This window comes from Lutjanus erythropterus, chromosome 11 (assembly GCF_056507025.1).
Source record: "Lutjanus erythropterus isolate fLutEry1 chromosome 11, fLutEry1.hap2, whole genome shotgun sequence".
Lineage (NCBI taxonomy): Eukaryota > Metazoa > Chordata > Actinopteri > Lutjaniformes > Lutjanidae > Lutjanus > Lutjanus erythropterus.
The window spans coordinates 24,820,019-24,840,769 of record NC_139327.1 but is presented as its reverse complement, the minus strand read 5'-3'; the positions used below and the strand labels follow the sequence as shown (position 1 = coordinate 24,840,769).

General features: G+C 38.2%; 1 protein-coding gene across 1 annotated transcript in view; it reads left to right on the top strand.

The window, feature by feature from the left end:
• Window positions 1–287: 287 nt before the first annotated feature.
• LOC146319188 (replication protein A 70 kDa DNA-binding subunit-like) overlaps window positions 288–20,751 on the top strand; it is a 60,086-nt gene continuing 39,622 nt past the window's right edge. The window contains exons 1-9 of the mRNA XM_084729783.1: window positions 288–439; window positions 968–1,015; window positions 2,233–2,311; window positions 2,838–2,946; window positions 3,050–3,141; window positions 3,234–3,332; window positions 15,268–15,559; window positions 18,480–18,582; window positions 18,710–18,778. Coding sequence (XP_084585909.1) covers window positions 407–439; window positions 968–1,015; window positions 2,233–2,311; window positions 2,838–2,946; window positions 3,050–3,141; window positions 3,234–3,332; window positions 15,268–15,559; window positions 18,480–18,582; window positions 18,710–18,778 — 924 coding nt within the window. The 5' untranslated portion in view covers window positions 288–406. The remainder of the gene's footprint in view (window positions 440–967; window positions 1,016–2,232; window positions 2,312–2,837; window positions 2,947–3,049; window positions 3,142–3,233; window positions 3,333–15,267; window positions 15,560–18,479; window positions 18,583–18,709; window positions 18,779–20,751) is intronic.

The window sequence follows — 20,751 nt, the reverse complement described above, 5'->3', positions numbered from 1 at the left end:
ATATTTATGTCAGATGTGTTGGAGTAGAGGCATAAAGATGCATAAAACAGAAGTACTCAAATAAAGCACAAGTTCCATAAATTTGTACTTAAGGACAATGCTTGGGTAAATGTACTAAGTTACATTACAAAGATCTGCTCCAGGTGTTTAAGATTTAATTTTAGAATATTATAAAATTATATTATACAACAGCTGTTTGCACTTACACTATCCAGACAAAAATATACGTCTTTATTTTGAAGGCATAACTGCTATATCCGGTATAGGTCGCGTTGCGTTGACGTACCATTAAGCAGCTACGAGAGTATCATTTATTTCGTTTCTCTCGCGATAAATTCCACACATTTAACTTTACTTCACCTGAGAAAGGCGTTTGCTGGCTTTGAGCACCACGTACCCAGGAAACATGAGTGTGAAACTCACTCGGGGAGCAGTTGAAGTAAGCATGAATATTAACACAGCTCATGGTTTTCTTTGTCTTGACTCGTCTTGAGGCTGTCATTTAGCAATATAACGCTAGCGACTAGCTGCAGCTGCTAGCACTGTGAGCTAACGAGATTTAGTGTAACAGCTGCAGATCAAAATGTATAAACGTGTCAGTTGTTTTATTTTGTAATGTCTAATGGAAAGTTCATATGGTGAAATAAATGCAGGCACGCCTCATTTACTCGAATTTTGTCCTAGAACATGACATTAGTTATGTGGTCACACTAAAGTCTGACTATTTGTTCAATTCATCACAAATATTTGGGGTCCAGAGTTGATGGAAACAACAGGACAGTCTGACCCAGTCCCGTCATGTTTACCCAATGAGGCTCACCTGCTAGGGGCGGAACAAAATAATTGCCACCTCATTAATCTCGAATTAATGTTAGACTGTACCTTTGCATTAGCAGCTTGGTAATGTGATGGGACAGGATGGGGTCAGGCAGTGGATACTAACAAGTCCATATGTGTTATTGTCCAGGCCCTGTTCAAAGGCTCGGAGGTGAACAATCCAGTGCTGCAACTGCTGGTAAGTGCCTTTGAGGAGTCCACGTGACCAACCTATCCAACCATATTTTATTTAAAAATCCACTGTGTGTGTGATACAAGTGTGCAAGATGAATAAAATCCCTGTGAGACCAGTCTCTTTTAAATGATCCTTTCCAGACACGTTTTAAGGCATGTCAAAAAAAAAAAAAAAAAGCTTTGAATAACACTGAAATTCTGAAATTTTCACTTTGTTGCCCCTCCAGAGTCAATGAATATGTGAGATGTCTCTTACTTCACTGGCTGACTTTACTTGGTGGGACTTTATCACAACTAGCTGCAGGTTGCAAATTGCATGACACATAATTTTACTACAACTTGACAGTTACATGAAGCAATTCAAAAGTATCATGCAACACATTTTACTCACTAAAAATAGCTAGCTAGATTGCTAGATTGGTATTGGCTCTCCCGGAGAACAGAAGGAGAGCTATGGTTCCATTAATGCTTGTTGATATGCTGTAATTAAAAGTACAACCTAATGACTACTGAAAAAAGACCAATGGACCTTCCCACACTCTATTCAAGGAACTAACTGCAATGTAAACAAACTTTGCCTCACTCATGTTTGTTTGATGACAATGTTACCAATTTTGTGTGAATGTCAATGACGTAATTTTCCTCCTCACGTGTCTAAGGTATCATCTCCTGTTTTATTATTTTGTTCATGTTGATGAGCCGTTGTCAGGTTGAAATTAATCAGTAGAAATCAGTTGGAGTTGTGGAAGTAGCTTTTAGCTTATGTCTAACTAATGTTTGGCCTCATTCTGTTGTTGGCTTTCTGTTATATTGCCTCCTGGGTATCCTGCTCTCTTGCTTTGTCTGTAGAAACTGTTTTTAAAGGCGCTATATGAATAAAGTTATTATTAATGTTTGATGTTATCATCTGGCATGTTATGAGCATTTTCAATGGCTGTTGCATGAAACTAGTTTCACAAAGTTGAGAGTTTTGCACCTGTTGCTGCAGAGTTTCCAGGAAGTGTAAAGTGTGGTGCAGACTATTTTACACCACAAGGGTTTTATACCACGTAACTTAGTATCGCCCGAGTTTCAACCAACTAAAGGCTCCACATCACACTTGTGAAATACATAGATTTAGGATGAGCACAGAGAAACTTCCCCCTTCCTGCAGATGCATGTGAGGACAAGCTGCTTTGTTGTTTTGCTTATCAAATCCCTCCTTTCTTCTGTGTTTGTCAGAACATCCGTCAGATCACCAGTGCCTCCGGTCCACCCAGGTTCCGACTCATGATGAGTGACGGTCAGCACTCTTGGTCGTGTGAGTATCTTGCAGTAGCCAGAAAACCTTCAGGCTGTACACATGGCCTCTTGTTGATAAACAGACACGTTGAATCCAGTAGCCGTAAAACCATGAATTATAATACTTCAATACTGCCTTTTATCTATCTTTATTCTCTACATTTCAACCAACCTGTACTCTTATTTATAATATTATTGCATCTTGACATATCCCGTCTTCAGCATTACTGTTTATGTTTACATTGTGTATGAGCACACTCTTGTGTATGTATTGTTGTATTACAAAAATTTTGTCTATGTAGTTTTGTATATTGTAGTATAAGCACTGTTAATGCATATATATGTATTTATATTCTTAATGGGACTAACTGTAACATGACTTAATTTCCCCTGGGGGAATCAACAAAGTATTTCCTGATTTCTGATTCTGATAAACAGTAGTGCTGTTTAAAATCTCAGAAGATAACCAATCACCAGTGATAGATAAATCAGTTTAATAAAATGTAAGTGTATATATTTGTGTGAATTTGTGTTTGTGTATGTAGCCTTCCTGCTGGCCACACAGTTAAACCACCTGCCAGAAGAGAACCTCCTGGTACCTCTGTGTGTGTGTAAGGTGAAGAACACCACCACCAACACACTGTCAGATGGCAGGTATGTGTTTTCATTTTTGTTTCCTTTTGTCTCTTCTTTTTATTTGTTTTCCACCTGTAATCTCCTCTGGACTTACTGCTAACTGCTTCTTCTTTTGTTCCAGGATTGTGGTGGTTGTGATAGATATGGAAATATTGCAGTCGCCTGAAGAAACTGGAGGGAAGATTGGAAATCCCACTCCATACAATCCAGATGGTATGGTCCTTTTAAAGAGCACGTGCATGAACTTTGAAAAAGTAACAAACAGCTTCTGCAAATTCCTTTAATGGTGTTTATTTAACTTGCAGGTAAGCCATCATCCTCACAGATGTCGGCCCCAAGTACCTCCGTCCCGCCATCCCCTCCACATGCTGCAGTACCTGGACCCTCCTATCAGAGCAACCGCAGTAAGTTCCATGTCACAGATTTTGTATTTTTCATTCTTGTGTGTATTTGTACAGTATAACACTTGTCCTCTCAGTTGTTACACATGAATCCTGGGACAGTTTTTAGTGCCTTGTTAATGATAAACCAGCCTTTTTATAACTGAGATATGCATTTCTTTTGTTGGTTTTTGACCAGGACAAATCCAGCTAGAGCTGCAGATCGATCAGTTGTTAATGTTTAGTTAAACATTAACAGTTAAGTAAATTAATTGCCAACTATATTTCTCATTTGTAAATTGGTTTGAGTAATTTTTTAAAGAAAAACCATCAAATTTTTTCTGGTTTCTTTAGTCTTCTATTACTGTAAACTGAATATCTATGGGTTGTGGACAAACTGATCATAAAGATAATAGCTGCGGCTCAAAATCCAACAGATTATTCTTGCTTGTTTATTGTTGTACATGGTGGAAGTAACCTTTCTTTTTTTTTTTTAAAGGTTATTTTTTTGGCTTTTTGCCTTTATTTAGACAGCTGAAGATATGACAGGAAAGGGGGAGAGAGAGGGGGGATGACACACAGCAAATGTTCTGCAGGTGGGAATCGAACCGGCAACCGCTGCAGAGGACTGATAGTCTCAACACATGGTGCGCACGCCCTACCAACTGAGGGTATTCTGTTTTTTTAACAACACTTAATTAAAGAAAATTAAGCAGATCATTGTACAGTACAGAGAAGTGGCACACGAGTGCACAAATAGGCAGCATGAGGCTGATGCAAATTAAATACAATGTAGTGAGACGCAGAGGCTGTTACAGCCGTCACTGGGGATGTTAATGATTAATTATTAGTGAATTTATTGCTGTCAAGAATTTAGCTGATCAAGTTTTTATTAATCGGCAGCAAATGTTTACCATTTCTATGGGGCTCACAGGTTTTTGCACACTTTAGTTTGGTCTGCCTTGTTACTTTGAGTACGGATTGTGTCGCTTTTTATGTTGTTTTGAGCCATTTGTTGAATGAGGACAGTCAGACAAGAGCAGCTGTTTTGAGCAAGAGCCTTAATGTTTTATTATTCTGTTCATTTAAATTGTTTGTGCGTCATAAATTAATGTTGCACATAACTAATGTGCCACTAGAATTGTTTAAATAAATCTTAAACTGAGAAGGACATGCATTTTGTATCTTCTTAATAATTAATTGATTATTGATTCTTTAAGTTTTAACCTAATGGTTGAAGAAAATACACAAACTTTGCATCTCTAGCTGTCACAGCAGAGTCAACATTAATTTTATCTACTTGCCCATAGTCCACTTTTACTTGCTCCTGTACAAATTGTCTTATTTATTTGTGGTTGTTAAATAGCAACAAAAACTAATGTTAATTGTCATGTTTATTCCTAAGTTGCAGTGTCTGAAATGTCAGAAAATAGTGAAAAATGTCCATCCCAGTTTTTCAAAGTGCAAGGTGAGGTCTTTAAATGTTTAGTTTTGTCAGTCTAAAAATCAAATTAAGTTAATTTAATGTGATAATAAACAGAGAAAAATGGGAAATCTTCATATTGAGAGGGTGAAAATAGTATTTTCTGCCTTTTTTGTTTAAAAAGTAGTTCAGTTCATTTTTACCACTTTCCCAGGCAAGTGAGTTGCAAGATTTACTAGCCTGACATGGCATTTTACTTACCTCAGGCAAGCAGCCAATCCTTATTATTGAGTCCTGCACAGTCATTTAGTTTTTAAAAGGAACTTTTGTTTGTGTTTTGTGTTTTAAACCAGTAGTACATGTTGAGTATTGACAATAGTTTCATAAGTACATGTGGAAGCTTTCACAAGCCACTGTCTGCAAAGCAGAGATGTCTGAATAAATCATTTTAAACAACAAAACAGTGCACCCAGCAGCTCCCGAGTTCACGGATATTACATGTCAGATAGATTAATACTGTTTATTTGCTGAGCAGATTACAACAATTAAATACCGCACTGATATAAACAAGTTCTAATTTCTTCATTTAGCCAAGTCGGATGTACTGAGAATTTGGGCGTTACTGAACCTGAATACAATTTAATTGACTAGAAGTCACAGTTTATTCTTAATCTTGCAGTAAGGCTGCAACCAAAGATTATTTTAATTGTTGATTAATCTGTTGATTATTTTCTTGAGTAATCAATCGGCTCTATACAAAATCAGACAATTGTGAAAAATGTTGATCACTGTTTCCTGAAAGCCCAAGGTGATGACCTCAAATATCTTGTTTTATCCACAACACAAAGATATTCAGTTTCCTCTCAGAGAAAACTAAAGGAACCAGAAAATGTTCACATGTGACAAGCTGAAAATTTTAACTTTATTTTCTTTAAAAAAAAAAAAAAAGTTACTCTCACTGATTAATCAATTCTCAAAATAGTTTCCTATTAGTTTACTGATGATTCATAATTGATTAATCATTGCAGCTCTACTCTGCAGTCATGCAAAAGGAGCTGTTGAAATGTAGTGCTAATGGAGGACCAAACCATATATATGAATAATAATATGACATCAAGGAAGTCAAAAGGGACCATTTTGAAGTAACATCAAATTCAACATAACTTTGTGAAATCTGAGCTTTTCGGTCAGATGATGAGTTATTGAGTCTTTACTTTAAACAACTGGCTGCTTCTCAGAATTCAATTTAATAATATAATATTTTGTTGATTGTTTACATCAGTCCTTATCAGGTATGTTACACTGTGGGTAAGAAATGAGGGGTAGTTTTTAGTGTAGTTTTTAGGGGTTGGTTAGATTATTTTATAGAAAATCCTCATCTCACCAACAGAGGGAGCCATGTACCCTCTGAGAGCAGGGTGCTGATGAATGATTTGCAGTCCTCTCACTGTTTTTTCTCCTCAGCACTGTTGTTCTGCAGCCATAATTTGGAGACCAGCAGAGTCTTTGTTGTTCAGTTCTCAATCTCATTCACCATACCACACTTCAACCACTACTATGGACTGAAAAGTAAATCCTGGTTTCATCCCTTTAATATTCACAGCACTTCAGTGTCTGAGCGTGGGATAAGAACTAGATAAAACAGGATCATGAGGCACAGGGTGGTTTTTCAACCAGCTGAAGGTAGCCACAGGAAGTGCCAAATTAATAGAAGTTCCCTCAGCTTAAGTGCCCAATTTTTATGTCCCGTTGTGCACTTTTATCATATTTACTGCTCTGCAATCAGAGCGGGAAACTATCTTGTTGCCCACTGGCCACTGCGGCTGGTGGAGTCCATAACTCTCACCTTTCACTGTTTTTACCACCAACCAGATTTTTATAACAGAACAGAGCCTCCAAATGATGGTTGGTTTTCTGCCAAAATGGCTGGTGCCGTGAATCATGCCTTAAGTAGCCCATGTTTTATTGGATCTTCTTTTATTTGCGTAGCCTTTGTTTCACTCAGTTGTTTTATACCACCAGCTGCTCTCAGCACCGACATTGATTTTTGTTATGTGGCAGAAACATACCAATAGTCCTCCTCAGTGGAGGATGTAACCATGTGGGTGGATAATGAGCGCTTGGTATATATCGTGTGTTTGTGTGTGTGTGTGTAGGTGTCTGTGTGTGTGTGTGTTGTGACTGAGGGAGCTTGTGTGGGCCGATGGCTCCTCCAGTTCATGGCTTCATGAATATTGTGTTGTGGACTGAATCCCCTCGTAGCGATGCACAGACGGAGGGAGAGCGAGAGAAAGTCAACCAATTTGAGTCAGCAAAGATGAGGCGCTGCATTAAGTAGTTCATCACACTCTTTCCTCTTTGTACTCTTTGAATCATGTTACCTCCGAGATCCTGCCAGTGTAGAAAACCTGCTGCTCCGTTTAATTGTTCTCTTGATGAAATGGTCCTGCGTCCATCTTTAGAGCCAAAAACAAGCCTGAAAGTATTTTCTCCTACTGAATGTGGCTCAGTGTTTGATTACTTTTCAATAGTTTTGTGTTTTTGTTAAATTTGTGTATCTTGACAAAATTGCTAAGTGCCACAAATTAAGTGTTTCCAATGAGGTGCGGGTAATGTAATGATGTGGAGAGTGGGTATTTTATTAGAGGGTCTGAGTTCAAGGCTCTTAAAAATCTTTGCAGTCCTTGAGAAACACACTGAATCCCTGGCTGCTTCCATTTGGCTGATGTGACTTCTTGCTTCCTTCACTTCCCTTGTATCTTAGCTCCTTCCAGCAGGAAAGGACCACAGGGAAGAGACTATTTTTTCTTAAAGCAAGTTTAGAGAGTCTTAAAGGTTCAATATGTAACAGTTATCACTTTGATTAAGTGTTCTAAAAAAAAGAGAGAGAGAGTAGAGAGAGAGAGGAGAAGAGACTTGAGGTATTTTTTGTTAGAAGAGACTTTTGAGTCCAGCGCTTTGATATATGTCGTCTGCTTAAAGCCACGTCACGCTTCTCAGGCACGTTTATTTACTTCAGCATTTGAGAGTGCAATCAGTGTTTTTGTTAGAAAAAAAAAAGAATCATGTGAAAAAATTGTGATCACAATTTGTAGGGAGAAGAATTATGATTCACATTTTATCAAGAGTCGTGCAGCCCTATAGTAAACATAAGGGCTGTACCAAACATGTTTTCTTTGATCTGGAAAACAAGGCCAGGGCATCTGTGCAGCACTAGATGCAAAAAATTGCGATTCAGTTAATTATCTTGTGCTTTGTTCCCACCCTACCTATCTTATGTTGCACTGATACAGTGGTTGAAGGAGTTATCACAAACTAAGACTGTTGAGCAATGCTAGCTTATAATCGATGTATTGTAGCTATGAGTTAAATCGTACTGCAGATTAGGGTTCTGCAATTTCTACCAAAGTGGCACATGATGAGTTACACAGTAAAACATTAAGATGGATGATGCTGTCGTTGTATTTCTGTTGCGTGCTTCAGCAGTGTAGCCAAAAAAAGATAGTTGCTTTTCAAACAATTTTCATATTTTTACCTAAATTAAATCATGCTTTCACTGGGCAGTAAACAGTGTGATTAAAAAAGCTGTTTTTCCTTTGGTAAATCAGGTGCAAAAAGCTCTTACATCAATTAGAATAATAAACCCATCCTTCATTTTGTGCTCTCTGGCTAAACTTTTTATTTGACTTTCAGTAACAAGTTTTTACTCTAAAATCTACCCGCATTTTGCCCCTGCTAGGTCTTAATTTTGGTCCCCGTCTGTTTGTGCACCCCCCAGTGTCGGTGTGGTTCGGGGGCGACTTTTAAATCACAATGTTAGAGGACTCAGTGCTCGATGTCTCTCAGGCATCCCAATGGACAATGGTATCGTCCATTGGTCCAACCCTATTGTAAAAGTAACTGGTAAAAACCTGAAGTGGCAATGAGGTCTTAAAATTTAAGGAAAGGGTCTTAAGAGGTGCTAAATTTAACCTCAGGATTCCTGGCCAAGAGATGCAAAGACGGAGTAATTGTATTTACCAAATCGAACATCCTTGCTCACTTCAGTGTCATTTATACGAGACAGCTGCTACTCTTGATGTACAGCATCTCAACAGGCCCATTGCTGTGTCAGACCGTTGTAAAAATGACACAAACAGACAAATGCAGTGGTTTATTACTGAGAAAACAGAACAGACAACGGTAAATAAAATCAGTAATTTGCCTGTGAGAGTCTGCAGTTACAGTAGGTCTGTCCTGTTCACGCTGAATGTTACCGACTAATGATAACCACAACTGTGCAGCTTATTAAGATTAACATTTTTCCTGAATAAGCCAAAGATGCACTTGGAGCAGAAAAGAAGAGGCAAAAAGAATGGCTGATCAGTTTTTATAATGAATTTGTGATTCAGATCAAACACACATCTCATCATTTTTATTTTCTGAATAAATATGCAAACGCTGCAGCTTTGCTTTTCCCATCAGATTAGCCGATCAGCTGAACAGACTCTGATTGAAACAGTGTTGCTGATTTAAAAACTTTCACATAAGACAGTTCCTTGGGACGTATTTAAGGACTGGAGCATCCTTCATGGTGGAAGACCTTGATCAATTTCCAGGTCACAGGCCAGAGGACGGAGGAGTGAGGATGGGAGGAAGCGTAATTAGCTAAATGAAATGCTCCCCCTATCAGCTCCAGGCGTTCTGTTCTGTAGTGACCCTCGACCTCTGACATCCTCTGAGTGGGAGGATGTGGTCGGAGAACATTTTTCCTCTGGTCTCAGCAGAGTTGGAAGAATTAATTTGTGCTAAAGTGTTTTTAAGCTGTTAATATTAGTCACACAAGTGACAGCATACTCACTGTTACAAAACATTAATATTTAAAGGAGAAATCTGTATTATAGTAAATCATAAAATGACCATGATACGTCATCAGAGATTATGGAAACCAGTGCAATATCCTCCTTTGAAATCTCTGTGCCAGACTGTAGCTTGTTATTGTTTACCTGTTTTACTTTAATTAGTTCACTGAATGAATTACAGTAGATTCTGTTTATGAGTTGTAAGAAATCATTAATAATCTTTTAGGAGTAGATGGTATAGTAAATGGGTTGAAATCATATTTAATATACCATTTATGGTTGAAGCGAGTTGTTTTTCCCAGCCCACTTCTCCCCAAAGCTCAGGCAGGCTGCAGGAACGCAAGACCACACAGGATCATAAGTTGACAATAACAAGCAACGACGAGTCCTCCGCATCAAGTTGATCAGCTGTTTATAACTGTGATTTGTCTGTCAATGTTAAATTAAGCCTTGAAAAGCCCTGAAAAAACATCCACTGCTCCCTGCTGCCTGCCAGACTTCATTAACATATTGCTCAGTTTAACTGTTATAGACATCCACTCCTACAAGATTATTAAAGATTTCTTAAAACTCATGAACAGACACTCATTAGTTTAACATTTCATATTAATTTGAATTTTTAATTGACATGAAACAGGCATACAAAAATAAAATTTCAAAGGTGGGCACTGTGGCTGTAGCTTTGTATTTGATCTCTGATGACACATCATGGTCATTATTGATTTATTACAGTAAATATATCTGGCAGGAAGTCACTGAACTCAAACTCCGCAGTGTGTGTTTTCAGAGTGGGTTTTTGTTTTCAGGATAACAGGTTTAGCTTTAGATTGACAGACAACCGACAGAATTATAAACAGCTGATCAACTTCCAGCTTAAGACTAGTTGTCACTTGACATTGTCGAATTACCTGCTGTAGCCCCCTCAAGTCCTGAGGGAGGCAGGGGGAAACAACTTGCTTCAACCATACACTGTATATTAAATAGGATTTCAACCTGTTCTATGACTCGTCTGTGACTCCAGCTTGCTATTTGGATTGCTGTTCTCATTTTAGGGCGTGCAGTTGTTACATATTGCTCCTTTAAGTCACAATATTGATATTCCTTAAAAATAAAATACTCCTTCAGCAGTAGGTTAGGAGTCAGAGGTTGTGACACAGTTGTCACAGGCATTTCTGTGTTCCCATTTAAATATTCATCAGCGGCTATCCTTGAAATAGACTACCTTCAAACTGCTTCGCAGATGATATTTAAATTCCAAAAAGAGATCTGCACTTGCTGAAGTGCAGTTAAAAAAATATTCATTATTCATCACTAACCATTCTCTGCAGGTTTCCTTTGTCCTCACAACTCTTTCCCTCTCTTCCTCTGTCTCTCTAAACACACACACTTTTACACACTCATTTTCTTACTCACTTCCTCTCTTTATTGCTTTCTTCTTGTCTATATATTTGTCTCATTCTCTCTTCCTACTGTCTTCTCACCACCAAGCGCTCTTCGCAAACAGGGGCTGTCGAATACGTTACCGGCATACATATTAGGACTCGGTACTGATCTTAATCACAAAAAATGAGGATCCTTGATAAACCTCTGTGCCTCCATCTTTCCTCTGTTCTTCACCCCACCCACCCATCCCCACCTATCATCTCCTCTTCTCTTCTTTTGCTACCAGCTCCTTCCCTCTCTCTACCACTCCATCCGGATAGCGTGCGTATGAATATTGATGTTAATTACCCCTCGCCTGAAAATAGCTGTTCAATCTCTGATTTCCCCAAGGATTTTGGTCATGACACACACACATATACACACCCGCAAAAGGAGGGTATCATGGAGGTGAGTGTTTGTTGTGCTCCATAACAGGAGCTTAAATCAGGGGAGTGGTCTCCGTGGAATTGCATCTTTTTATCCCAAACAATTCTTCCCTCAGATGCTGTTGCTCAATATGGCAGATCATCTCTTGCCAAAATGAGGCATTGCATAAAATAAATTTTGACAAGAGCCAACTATCTGAGCCTGAATCACTGCTGATGGGGCTGATGCTACTTTACTGTGGGAGGTGAGATAACACCTTGTGATTCTGTGGGCTGGTCCGAACTGTTCAAGTTCTGGCATTGTTTTTAAAGAGAAATTGCTGAGCAGTTGTTAACTTATTCTCAACTTTTTTTTTTTTTAGAGTTGTGATGTTTTATTTTCTGTGTGAAATTGTATATTAGGTGTAGATTGAGTAAGTGCACACTTAATCAGAAATAATAAAATAATAATTGAGTTCAAAATAGGACAGCATATTAAGTTATTAAAATATTCTCTCCTTGATTAAGTAAATTTTCATATGTATAAAATAACAAGCACTTTGTATGTTAGCTCAATGCTAACACATAATGGAAATTCCCATTGACGCACTAATGGAAATTAGCACTACAATCACAGTAGTATTAGCTATACATATTATAATATATTATACAAATGGATCCATTTTACTTCACATTCTTAACCTAAAACTCCATGTGAGCTCAAGCACATATTTCCTCTGATCTGTTGAGACAAACTAGACACAGAACAGTAATATCATTTAGTTGACAGCTAAAAAGCAGCAAACATGCAGTGCCACTTTAAGCTAATCAAGTTTAATGTTAACTTAAGCTCAAGTTTGTCTTTAACTCTATAACTTAAACTAAATATAAAACAGTCATGATGCATGAATGTGGTTAAGACTAGTATTTACTGATTTATGCCTGGTGTCTTGGCCACAAGACTGATATTCTGATAACTAATCCTAATTATTCTTTTTCCTATGACTGAAAGGCATAAGTACAGTAATTATGAAATTAATAATTGATTGGCAGCCCAAGAAGAAAAACACAGTTTAATTCATTGGCACAGGCTGATGTTAACAGGGAATTTAGTAACTCTACAGAGAGATCTGTGGGGAGAGTTTAACTTTCTCAGGCATTTTATCATTTTGGCAGCTGCTCATATGATCAGATAACAGTTCTACCACTAGTGTTTAATTAAGTTTCTGCTGCCTAATGGCAAACTGCTAGGTGCTCTACCGATTATGCATCAGCAAATGAATTTGTCTACGTCAACCACTGTTATCGATAAACTTTGTTGTGCACTTTGAGGTAATAACTATCTCACAATGTGTGGAACTTGTATATAGTGTGTAAATAAACATAATTCATCTAGAGATTCATTTTAAGAGTACCTCCACCAATTTGGCACATCAAAGTCTGTTTTCAGGCTTTGAGGAACACGACTGCAGAGCACTGTGTGGAAAGAAAAAAAAAGTTGTATTAAGTCTCTTGTGGCTCCAGAGGGAGCTGCATGAAGTCTGATAAAAGTGACATCACTTGAGGCAGCGTCGGTGGGTCTGAAGACTACAAGTTTGGAGATGAAAAAAATCCGAGGGTGTGGAGTTAGAAAGAAGTGAGTTTACTAGACCTCCGTAACCCGCTCCTCATCTCTGCTCGAGGCTAGCAGCTTGAGGCTACATTAGCTTCAGACTGTCATCACTTAATTTGCATTGTGTGTAATGTAGGCGCCAGGTTTTGACAAACAAGAATTTTGTGTGAAATAAAAAAGACAATACCTCAGAATCTGCTGCATCAGTATTTATACTCCTGTTTTTCAGTTGTCCATCACAAGTTCAACATCGTTATAGGAGTGTGAATTGTTCAATTTCATTGCATATTAGTGACAATGGCATGAATAATTAAGTACAGTATTAAGTATTGGTTTTCACAAAAAATGGTAGTGTGTTTCAGGGCTGTGACAACATCTTCTTTTTTTACTGCTGTGACAAAGTAACATAGTCTGATGGGATGGTGGTTTACTGCGACCGCCTTAATAATTTGTTTAATCGGACTTTATTGAATTCTGTTGTCAACAATACTCATAGTGGAGCAAAATCTTAAACTTAGTAAGTTACAAGTGACGCTGTGTCAGTTGATAAATGCTGCAGCTTCTTAAGACCGGGAAACGCGACAGGGTCATCCTGGAAGTTAGCTGAGCTGGAAAGGCTAACATTAAGCCAATGCTAAAGCTAGCATTATACCTAAACATCGCCAGCTCTGGGGCGATCATATCCCTTTCAAGAGCTTTGTAATCCAGGCTTTAACTGTTTTAACTTTTTTGTTTTAACTTTGTGGTAAAATAAATACATACATAATGATTACTGAATGTCTTTTGTAGTTATTTCTACATTGATAATTATCATCATCGATCTATCTGTGTTTGGTTTATGATTTTATTATTATTATTATTTAACAAGTTGTTGTTTAAAATACCAGAAAACAGTGAGGAAAGTTCACCACAATTTTATCAGAATCTAAGGCAAAATCTTCATAGTTCTCATTTTGTGTCCAGTCCAAAACCCAAAAATATTCAGGAAATAAACCGGGAAGGCAGAACATTCTTACAGGCTAAAATCAGCCAATGTTAGGTACTTTTGCATAACAGTGTTTTACATCAATTACCAAAATTGTTGTCTATCTCTGTCGATTAATTACCTGATCTTTCAGTATTATTAAAGGTCCAGAGTGTAAGATTTATGTGGATTTATTGGCAGAATACGAAAGGAATGGATTATAATATTTATAAGTATGTTTTCATTCAGTGTATAATCACCTGAAATGCTGAATGCTTGTGTTCTCGTTACATAAAACAGTGGTATTTAACTTGTGGCCTGTGGGCCAAATCTGGCCCTCAACAGGATGCTGGGTGGCTCTCCAACCATTTTCTATTTCACAATGAAAATAAATTGATTCCCAAGAAGGAGGGACAAATATGCCAGTTTTGTTTGATGGGTTAAATGAGGCTGTTATTAAGTGAGAAGGCTGATCTTTGTGTGATGACCTTTCAGATTGTGCAAAGTGCAGTAGGATCAGACTGTGAGCTCTGCAGGGGAAGACAACTATTTGCTCAAGAGCAACAAAAGTTGCACACAAATGAGGATAATTCAGATCCCATGAATGTATTTTTCCACTGAGAGTCTAAATGTGCTTTTTATTTTGTCCCTGGTAGAAGTGATTCATGTTAGGCGTATGAATCGACATTTCAGAGACTGCATGATGGAAAAGGTTCCATCTTACTATTCCAGCTGTTTAATGTCAAATGTTACTGAATCATATCCAACTAAAATGCAGTTGCAGTTATAAATGAAGTAAAGTATGAGATTTATCTGTGGAATCTATCCAAGTTAGGTTCAGTAATGAGTTCAGTTAACAAGTCAGTAAATTTGAAAAAAAAAAAAAAAACAAGTCATGGGCCTTTTTAATGTTTATTAATTTTATTTGATTATTGATATTATTAATGTTTGTTTTTTACTGGCCCCTGATCATCTGTCATTTTGCAAAAGTGGCCCCTGGGCAAAGCAAGTTAAGTATCTCTGTCCTAGAGTGAGCTGTTTACATCTACAGAGCATGAAGGTCCTCTTCCAGAGGCTGCCATATTGCACCGCCATGTTTCTACAGTAGCCCAGAGCAGACAAACCAAACACAGCCTTTCACCTTTTCAGCAGATTTTGTGGCCACTGTATGTTCTCCTACTTGCTTTGAAGGGGAGTGTGAGATGATATGTTTGCAGTCTGAAAGCTCACCCTGAGATACCACTAAACCTCACACACACTGATCCTTTAAATGATCATCTTGCCAATTTGGAGTACTCCTATAAGTGTATCACTTTTTTTTATCCCCTACAGCTTCTTCTCCTCCCCGAGGCCGTGGCAGAGGTTATGTGGGAAAGTCGCCCATGAAAACTTTACCCACAAAGTTTTCGCCCATGAAAGCATCACCCATGAAAGATTCACCCTCGAAGTTTTCGCCCTCGAAGTTTTCACCCTCGAAGTTTTCGCCCTCGAAGTTTTCGCCCTCGAAGTTTTCGCCCTCGAAGTTTTCACCCTCAAAGTTTTCACCCTCAAAGGCTGCCGGTGCTTCTCCAGGTTCCTCAACAACAGTAATTCCTATTGCTCAGCTCAACCCCTACCAAAGCAAGTAAGTTTAAGAGTGTGTGTGTGTCCATGTCTGCGTGTACCTGCTTTCATGTACATGTACAGCATCTATAAAATAATATTAACATAACTTACACTCTGTCGTGAATAGTTATAACACACTGAACCTGACTTACATGAATTTCACTTGATTTTTTTTCCCCTTCTGCTCATTCATCAGCTAAACTATTTCCTCTCATGCTGTGACTCTACATCCCTGTTTGCCGCCATTTCTGAGTAGCACTTTGGGGCATGTTTGGAAATGTGTGCGTGCGTGTGTGTTTGCGCATGCATGTGTGAGCAGTAATTTATTCTGTATGAATGCGCGTGTGGCTGTGTGGATTTGTGCGTGTGCATGATAGTCAGCCCATCTGCATGGAAATGAAATGAAATGACCGATCTTGCCTCAGAATTGGACACTTTAACGGCAGGTACTGCTGGGTCTTTATGGTCTGCTGCTGAGGTTTTGATTCTGTTATTTGGCCTGGTGGGGATTTGGCCAGCCTCGTTTTTTCCCCCCTCTTCCTTCCCTCTCACAATTTCTTAACCACCTCCGGGCCTCCGTTTTACTTCAGCCCCCCCCCCCCTCTCGCTTCTTATCGTTTCATTTGGCTTAAGTCTGTGTCTCTGACCTTAAAGTTGGCCACAAAAAGACAAGAGAACTGTACAGCAAGATGTTGTTGTCCAGATTGGAGTAAAGGCACCCTGTCAACTCTCTCGCTCCATGTTTGGGTTCTGATAACGTAGCTCTGTTTGAAATTGCAAGCTGTAAAGATAACTGTGCCTCTAGGTGTTGTAATAAACTGATGACTGTTCTAACTTTGAAGTTGGGGGAGTACCTACAGTGAGTAAAACAGATGACTTCAGCAGCTGTTCTTCTATGTATGTTTGCGTGAAATGAAAAGTGTGTGTCTGTGCGTCTGTGTGTGACACAAAGTGTTACGGGCAGGAGATTATATAGGGGTGCCGTGTATGTGCACAAGGTCTTTTATGGCCGTTTGCATTGCTTTCTCATCCCATTCTCCTGGTGTTAAGTAATAGCATCTAGAGCAGACTATAATTGGCTTTTGGCTGCCATAAACCTTGGTGTTGCAGTCTTATCCAGACTGAGCAGGGAAATGGGGTTCACTGTGGGCCAGCAGCTGCTCTCATGATAGGGGATTTAATTGCAGGCAAAGTTATGGTATGAATATCCTCCACTGCACAATTATCAACGCAGTCAAAAAGCTCACTGCTGCATAAACTGCCGAGCTTGGCTGGCTGTTGTTAAAAACAGAACAAGAAGCACATTTTAAATGCATCCAGGAGTTGGCAGATGTACAACACCTAGTTCAGTCTTTGAAAAGAAAGTTGCTGGATGCCTTTTTTTTTCCTTTTCATGGAACTTTAAAAAGACACTCATCCAATTTCCTTGGGAATTGTTCTTTTTGCGCAGTTGTGTGTTTCACGTTAGTGACTGATGTGAGCCGAGTTGGGATGCTCATTAACAAAAAAGGAAGCTTTTTAAAGTGTCTCTGCAGCATTCTTTGCTGTTTGTGCTGACCTTTAGACTGCAACTCCCTTTAGTGTAGTTCCACATAACTGTGTTGGTCAAAGAAAACTTTTTTGTAATTATTTTAGAATAGAAAATGAAAACATGATGGAAGGCCCTCATGTAACTTCTTTCCACATTTGCAAAGCTTAGATTTTGATAAGTGGGCATTTTTTGATTAAAGTATTTTTTAAGTGGAAAGTAATGGGATGTTTTTTCCCCATATCCAAGATGAAAAAAGGCAACATGTACACAACTTGTTTGGTCTCTTTTGTGGTGCAGAGAATCACATACACCCCAAAAATTGAATTCTGAGAAAAAGAAAAAAAAATCCTTCACATATTTATTTTCAACTCTGCATTTATTTGTTAAAAAATGTGCTGACATTTCATTCACAAGGACCTTTCTTAAGATATTTCAATCAAAAATGACATATCGCTTAAAAACTACCCATAATTACATGATAGTCCACAGCTGAGTTGTGTCCATGTTCATATACAACAGTTTTTTCATTCAAGATTCCCTGAACTGCCAAAACACACAATATCTATATTCCTTTTGATATTGCTAAAAAAAAAGAAAACACTCAAGTTATTTTAGACATAGCTTATGTCTGTAGTATAAAAGTACCATGAGGTCCTATGAACTTTCATGTCATTGGTGTAGAAATATATGAAACAAAAATACATTATCAGGCTCACCCAAGGAACGATGTGCATTTTAAAGGGCTCCAATCAATTGAAATAATCAAATATCTAAATCAGGGGTATCAAACATACAGTCCAGGGACCAGAACCAGCCTGACAAAGAGTCCAATCTGGCCCACAGGTTTTACAAAGTGTTAAAACTTGAAGAGCAGCCTTTATTTTCTGACCAGAATACAGTTCTCTAAAACCACAGTGAAGATGTGTTGTGGTCATAATTAAAGGTATTGAACACTGTACAAAATGTTGTCAATCAGCAGTTTCAGTACAAAACAATTTGTACCAGAATTCTTCTTGGTGGATCCCTTTTGCTGAGGCACTGCCAAACCTTTTCCCTCATTATCTTCCACACCTGGTGTTGTGTTGCGATGCAGCATTATTACACAGGGGAGGAAATGTCTGAAAAATGTAAAGAATGTCTAGCTCTTGACTAGTTGTTTAAATCATAAAGAGGTAAAATACTATATTGTTGTTCAGTTCTAAAATGCATCAAGATTTTGTGCATTTGTAGATCCACTGTGATCCGTAATGTGTGTGTGTGTGTGTGTGTGTGTGTGTGTGTTGATCCTTTTCTGAAGACATCTCAGGTTGTCATCTACTTTGTTTATTAATTTTGAACATTTTCAGAATTCAGAAACATGCATGCCAGTTATAAAGAAAAATCTGGTATCTTCTGTGTTTATTCTTAGGTGGACTGTCAGAGGCCGAGTCACCAACAAGTCCAGTATCCGCAACTGGAGTAACTCTAAAGGGGAGGGCAAGCTCTTCTCTTTTGAGATAGTGGATGAGAGTGTGAGTAGAGGAGTGTGGAGGCCTGAATATCTGTGTGTTATATGCATGCATGTCAACATATGTCACACATGGCTGTTTTTTCATTTTGAAACGAAATGTTGTTTAATGGAAATGTGACGGTCAACAGGGAGAAATCAGGATCACAGCCTTCAACAAGGAAGTGGACAAGTTTTTCTCTCTATTGGAGCAAGGCAAGGTGAGCAGATCGCTCTTACCCTTATCCATCCTCACTTGAAGTGATAAGAGTTTCTTGGGAACTTCTCTTAAAAATGATAACTGTTGTACATGAGCTGAGAATGCTGCAAGGAAATGTTTGTGCTCAGATTATTAAAAAAAGGAGCGTACAAACCTTTAACAGCAATAAGACATTATTGAAAGGCTATAAAAATTGCGCAAAACACTTGTACCTCAAATCACCTCAGTCTCAGTTGTCCATAGCACCTCAAACAGATGTATAATTGGTAAAATGGTGCCTAATAAACCCCTCTGAAAGTCTTCTCATGCCTGCAGGACTTCTGGCCAATGAATGAGCCGGAGGCAAGTATTAGAGGATTTTGTGGAAGGGATTTAATAACTCATATTTTACTGAAATATATACAGTGTGTTTGAGACATATTAAGCATTTGAGTGGATATATGCTCCTGAGAATAGTGTGAGGAAACTTGTCAAATCTAATGCATGAATATTCATTTGTTTAAGTGTGATCTTTCCGGCATCAAAAATGGCTGCCAGTCTCGCAGGCTTTGTTCTTCATGCTGGATACTTTTATGAAGCTTCTGTTCTGGCATAAATAATCATTGTAGAGATTTTAATTTTTAATTCAATTATTTATGTGAGATATTGAAGGATAGAAGGATTGAAGTCTGTAGTCATACACTTACATGTCATATGTATATTCAGAGTAGAGCTGCAACAAAATATTTGATTAATAACCAGCTATTTTGAAAATCAATTAATCAGTTTGAGTGTGTTTTTAAGGAAAAAAAAGTAATACTTCTCTGATTTCAGCTTCAGAAATGTGAATATTTACTCATTTCTTTACTTTATGATAGTAAACTGAATATCTTTGGGCAAAATAAGACATTTAAGGATGTCACCTTGGGCTTTTGGAAACAGTGATCAATATTTTCCACCATTTTCTGATGTTGTACAGACCAAACAACTAAATGATTAACCAGGAAAATAGCTAACAAATTAATCAACACTAAAAATATTTGCTAGTTGTATCCCTGCTATGATCATACAACATTATGTCGTATGTATGTTGAGAGATTTGTTAGTCACTGTAATCGCTCCTCCTCTCCCGGCTCGTGGTGAAGTGATCCCTTTGTAGCCACTACACCGGAAGAAATCGGGAGGAAAAAAGTTTTTATTCTGTGCAAAAATGCCTCCAAAAGTTTGGTAAAAGCTGGTATGAGGCTTCAACAGTCCAAGTTCGGCTTATTAAGTCGGTATATTTGGCCTGGCTGCCGCATATAGGTTTACTGCCAGTGTTGTGTCCTGGCAAAGTAAGTGCCAGGATATATGAGCCATGGCTCAGGAAGGACACACCGTCTGGGTAAACAAAAAGAGGGAATTTCATCCTAAAAAGTCTGTCAACTTGGAAAACACCCACTGATGAAGCTTCATATTCACTTTGGCTGAAATTTTAGATAAGTTTTTGCGCAGGACAAGGACACCTTTGGGTCACCCTTTGCTTTCAGTGTAGTCACAGCACAAGTGGAGCCCTTCAGAGCGAGTATGAGGACAGGAGGACTGATTACAGTGACCAATAACTCTGTATGGAAATATTGTATTGATATTTATTTGAAAAAGAACCTATGTAAAATGTTTTCTTACATTTATCATATAGAGTAATATTAGAGTAAATTCATATGAATCATTTTTGTTTTAAAGAATCTTGGATGTAGCATTAGTTAATAGGATCATCTTTCAACCAGTGGGCCCCGTGTGTCAGAAAGCATCTGCTTTACTGTCCTTTAGTGAGAAATGTAATGCCTTCCAGCTCCAGCTCATGTTGCATAACTGACACTGACGCTCACCTCTGACCTCGCTGTAGGGCTGCAAATCTGAATTTGGTACAAGAATAAAAGTATATACAGTAGGATCCTTAAACTAACCATGAGTATGAGGGAATAGTTCATATTTAAGAACTGCTTGCAAGGAGAC